This window comes from Oxyura jamaicensis, chromosome Z (genome assembly GCF_011077185.1).
Source record: "Oxyura jamaicensis isolate SHBP4307 breed ruddy duck chromosome Z, BPBGC_Ojam_1.0, whole genome shotgun sequence".
NCBI classification, from domain to species: Eukaryota; Metazoa; Chordata; class Aves; order Anseriformes; family Anatidae; genus Oxyura; species Oxyura jamaicensis.
The window spans coordinates 35,127,499-35,132,820 of record NC_048926.1 but is presented as its reverse complement, the minus strand read 5'-3'; the positions used below and the strand labels follow the sequence as shown (position 1 = coordinate 35,132,820).

At 36.9% G+C, this 5,322-nt stretch overlaps 1 protein-coding gene across 13 annotated transcripts in view; it reads left to right on the top strand.

Annotated features, from left to right (window-relative positions):
* BNC2 (basonuclin 2) overlaps positions 1–5,322 on the top strand; it is a 382,877-nt gene that overhangs the window by 180,869 nt on the left and 196,686 nt on the right. The window contains exon 1 of one of the 13 annotated variants that reach the window (XM_035310132.1): positions 1,456–4,369. The exons of the other annotated variants lie outside the window; for them this stretch is intronic. Within the exon in view, the coding sequence (XP_035166023.1) occupies positions 4,325–4,369 (45 nt within the window). The 5' untranslated portion in view covers positions 1,456–4,324. Of the gene's footprint in view, positions 1–1,455; positions 4,370–5,322 lie in introns of those variants that run through there. 13 annotated transcript variants of the gene reach the window in all.

Here is a 5,322-nt window from a genome sequence, read left to right as displayed (position 1 = left end):
CTTCCTTCCTTCCTTCCTTCCTTCCTTCCTTCCTTCCTTCCTTCCTTTTTTCACTTTTGAATTTAGAAAAATGGAAAGGTGTCATTTTCTGTGCTCACAAAGAGAAAACAAGCTTGCATTAAAAGTTAATATAAAGTCATAAAGCTAATTCAATGATAGCAGTGTGGTATTGTTATGACTATTCTTTATTTGACTCTACAAAGGTCTGCTGAAGACCTTTTTCATTTTAAGAGGAAATATATTTTATTAGTTTGTAATTTGAGGTAAACCAGTAAATCATTAAAACCAAACCACTTTCTGCCCTACAGTTAAAAAAAAAAAAAAAAAAAAAAAAAAGTTTTTTTTTTAAGTGTGTAAAGAGTTTGGAGTGTGTTATTTCCTTTTAGCTTATGTTTACTAAAAGGCTGCACCATTGATGCTGCTGTGCAGGGCTGATGTTAGGGTAATACACCAGATACCTTAACAACTTCTTTTTGTAAGATGCAATACCTATTCTTCCCTCTCTCCCAGCCCCAAAAGATGAAAGGAAGAGAAAGAAAGAAAGAAAGAAAGTAAGAAAGAAAGAAAAACATTTTAAAAAATGACACCACTTTAAAATCCAAGTCCATCCAGTGCAGCTCTTTAGAGGGCCTATTTCTGAGTTTTTTTCAGATTATTGTATCAAGAAGGAGAGGATGGAGATTATCATCATCCCTTGATCTCCTTTCCTAATTTTCCAGTCCTAGTGAGAGCTTCAGTTGTAATGTAAGAAGAGCATCAGGATCCTTTTGCTATAAGAGAGACAATAATTGACTACAAACTCAGGAGATGATATCCATGTCCCAGAATTGGATGAATACAGTTTTTCTTTACCTTCTGAAAATGGAGCAATCCAAGCTTCCATGTAGATTATACGACATGTCTAGGAGAGAAAAATAGCCATAACAGTTCTTAAAATCATGATGTTATTTGGTACACTAGAGCTGACTGGGAAGTTTCTTATTTCTTAATACTTTTAGCTGTTTATTTTTTTTCTCTGTCAGAGGAAGGTCTCTATAATTTGACTTGTAGTGCTTATGTTGATCTTAATATGTCAGCATGACATCACAGGTGTGTAGCGTAGCTAGACATAAAACGATGTGTATTTATATGTGAAAGTATTCTAAAAATAGTTTTCCAGCGAAGTACGTATGCATACAAAATATTTGATGGCATGGCACTGCATTAAAGTGTTGTTTGCACTTGATAGGCAGACTCACAAAAGCTCGCTTAATGTCTTTACTGCTTGGGGGTACTGTGACCATCCTGAGTGAGAACCAAAAGGCTTAATGCTGCTAAACATGCTTACAGTGTTTTTGTGAGCACATGTATACACTATACAAAAAGCAGTCACAGAGTGCTATGTGTTTTGATATAATTTTCTCACGTCTGCCCAGTATGTACTGAAGGGGAACATCTCCGTCTGCTGGAAAACCTTATGACAGATATGTGATGATACTGCAGATATTACAGTATTTTTGATAATCCATAACAAGACAGTTATTTAATCTAAATCTGTTCTAAAACTCTGGAAAATACATCATAAATAATATTAATAATAAAAAGTGATTTAAAAATCACCTATTATTATATGAATATTTTCTAAACTGCACAATCTGCAAGATAAAGAGAAATCAGTCCTGGGCCAAGATATTGATTTTTATTTATTATTGAGAATACTAGGGCTTACACCTTCCATTTCTGTCAGAATGGAAGCAAGAGCATTTTCTTTTGAAGATGAGGGAGGAAAAGGAAACTTCTGAGTATAATATTCAGTAGTTGCTTTAAGTTCTGGAAGAACCTGGAGCATCATACTTGAGCGTCACATTTTTTCCTGTAAATTCATCTTTTAGATGAATTCAGATTTTTTTATTATTATTATTTTATTACATTTTAACCATGTTATCTCAGTACAGTACAGTAGGCTTGTGTTCATTATAATACCTGGCTTAACGTTTGGAAGAATGAAGAAATTGTCCCTCTCAAGCTTTTTAAAAGCCTCTCTGAAACAGTGCTGGAACAGTCTTCAATAAAGTTGGTGGCATATACAGCATGTAAAGTGGTGAGGCGAAGTATAGCTTTCATTGGTTTTCACATTGGGATGATGTATATAATTAGAGATTAACTACGACATTTCTGAGCATTGTGACCTTCTCAGATTTAATGTGATGAAATCCCGAGATCTCATGACACCATTCCCCCACCCCTCTCTCCCATTCATGAGCACTGTCTGTGCTTCATGGTTCAAACGCAAATTTAGGACATACATGTGTTGTACATATACATGTATCTTTTCCTGTGCTTTAAACTGTAGTACAAACAGAGCAGACTTGTAGATACATACTCTGTCCCTTTAAATTTACTGACTTGGGCTCATTTGACAAAGACCTCCTTATCATTTTCTTGAAGCCCAGTTTCCTGAATCAGCAGATTTTTCCCCCTTGAAACTTCTGAAACTCTGAACTCTGTCAAAACAAGATGGCTGGCAAGTTTTAGGGACAGAGCAGAGACACAGACAGAGACAAAGAAGCCCCTGAGAAGGCAGACGGACTTATATTGCTTGTGGTTTTTCAGTACAGCTGGTTTCAGATGTGTCGGCCTTGTTCTGCACTGGTTCCACTGCCAAAGCAAGACTGTCACAGCTGGTAGTACTTACTGCACTTGCGGGAAAGTATGTGATTCATTAGTTGGAACCGTATGTTTTTCACCAGTTCTGGTCATGTTTTTGTTAGGATGTGGTAAAAGCATAAGCAGGGGGTGAAGGGACAATGGAAATATGTGACTTGTTAAAGATTGGCCCCAACCAGTTATTAGCTAAATTGTACACTGTAAAAAAAATACACAATTGCTCATGAGACAAATGATTTAATTCTTTTGTTAAGGTCATTTAGTCATAAGTAGTAAAAAAATTGTCATCATCAAGTCCTTTTTTCTCTCTTTTCTCTAAGTACTATGATCTTTTTAACTGAAAACTGTAGTAAAGGAAGAAGTCATGCAAGCAAAAGACATTCATTTGGTTAAAAAACAGCCAAACTTGCTAAGAATTTTTAAAGAAGGTAGCTGCTGCTACTGATAAAATATGGCTATGGCATAAAAGCTTATAGAGAACATTTGGTATATTGAAAGATTTGGTAGAAGGAGAGCTGCAAGTGAGTGTTACTTTGCATACACATAATAAAATAGGAAAAAAAAAAATGTGCAGAGAGGGGTAACAAACTGTTCTGTTTAGAATTGCATTTTTTTTCAGGGATAGAATCTTCCCGTATTTTTTAGTGTTTAAGAGAGTTTTGTATTGATTTATTTATTTTTAATAGATATTTGGACCTTAACATAACTATTTAAATAATAATAATAATTGTAAAGGCTGGGGGGACCAGCACTTTTGAATTAAGCATAACTATGTTCTCAAGCTGCTGGTTCACCTCTTCCCTCCTCCTCCCAGCCCCCCACCACACACACACACACACACAGAACACTGATGAAATATGAAGACTTCAAAGCCATGTGTTTAAGAACATGCTCTCAGAAGTCTCTCTCCACCCCCCCTACCCCACCCCACCCCATCCCTTTTCCCCTCCTGTCCTCTTTACACACGTACACAGCCACTGGACTTTACAGAGCTAGTACCAGGTCTGTCTCTGATAATTAGCTCAGCTGGCTGCAGCATAAATAAAGGAATGCACTTAGGGGCTGTAGTCTGTGACATGGCTTAACAGAGCATAAAAAGGTGCATCTGTTAACATGCCTGAATTCAGTCACCTTACTGTCACCCACAGAAAGATACCAGCTCTGAAATGTGCTGATGATATTTTGCAAACATGAGGCCAGTATTGTATTAAATTAAGCAGGCTGTGAACGTGCAAAGTGCTGCCTCTTAAAAATCGTGCTGTCTCGGCTTACAGTGGTGTTGCAATGAGTCCCTCCAGTATCTATTAGGATGACCTGTGGCACTGAATACTTCAACACTCTTCTGGCTAGTATTGTTGACCTTTGTCAGCTTGATAAAAAAGCAGAGGCTAGAAATGTGCTTGTCATTTTTAGTGAACCAGGAGGCTGGGAAGCATGGGGAAGGGGAAGGGGGTGTAGGGAAGCACAGAGATGCCAAAAGCCTGTTTTTGTTTAAATTAGGATGCTGAACCTAGGACAAAATTGCAGTCTGCTTCCCTTTTCCTCCCCAGCAGCCCCATGCCTCTCACCTCTTTCTTCCCCTGACTGTTGCTACTTGATTTGAGGTCTGAAATAATGAGGAATGTCTGCGTGATCAAAGTTACTGTCTGCCTCCTGGTCTCCACAGAAGCCCTGCTGTATGTGTTTGGTAGGCGACAAACAGCTTGTTGTAATGTATCTGAAGGTAATACAATCACACTTTTGTTATGTTCTTTGAACATTTATTTGCTTTTTCATTCAGTAATTCTAATGAAAAAGAAGATGTATTAAAACCTTCTTTGCTTTTATTTAGCTGTATAATGATTTTTAGGTTATTTGCAGGAAAATATTACTTCTGCAGAGTAGATATCCAAGCATACACAAATGAATTGATAAATTTTCCATTTTATGAATGTGTAATTCCTTGGAAAATGTTGATTCAGTTCTATCTACCTCTGTCTGTAGACTTAACATGGTAACAGAGTATCTGTTTTCAGTACACACATTTGTATTATATAAACAATTATTTCTGCAGTGTTATTATTTTGTATGTATTATATATATTACTTGTACATACACTGTATAATACATATATGTGATATTCTTCAGAGGGTCCTAATGAGTGCCTTATCCATTAGAAGGTGATGTAATACTGGTGGGAGCTAGCCCCACACAGTGTGAACCAAAAATGATTCCAGTTGGCAGTAACAGAATGTGGATGACCAGGAGGTGTGATGCATTCTCTACTGTATTTTGAAATTGTTACACTGGAAACATCCCACCCAGTTGTGCTTGGCCTTTTAGTACTGACACTGCGCCACACCTGCATTCCGGACATCCAGACCCGTCTTTGTTTTTGCCAACTGCCTTTATCCAGGAATATCTTTTGGAAAAAAAAAAATATATATATATATATATATATATATAAACTATCTTACTGCTTGGAGAGAGGGACTGGGAGGGAAAGAAGGTGCTATCAAGGGAGATGACAGTGACACAAAATCCCTTTATCTGAGTGCTATGGAGTTATAATAAGCCAGCCATAGAACAGAAGAAAAAAGACCATGAAGTTCTTTTCAGTCATCTCGATTATTTTCTTGATTATTTTTTCCCCAGTTATGACTTTTCCCCTCTTTTTTTTTTTTTTTTGTTTGTTTT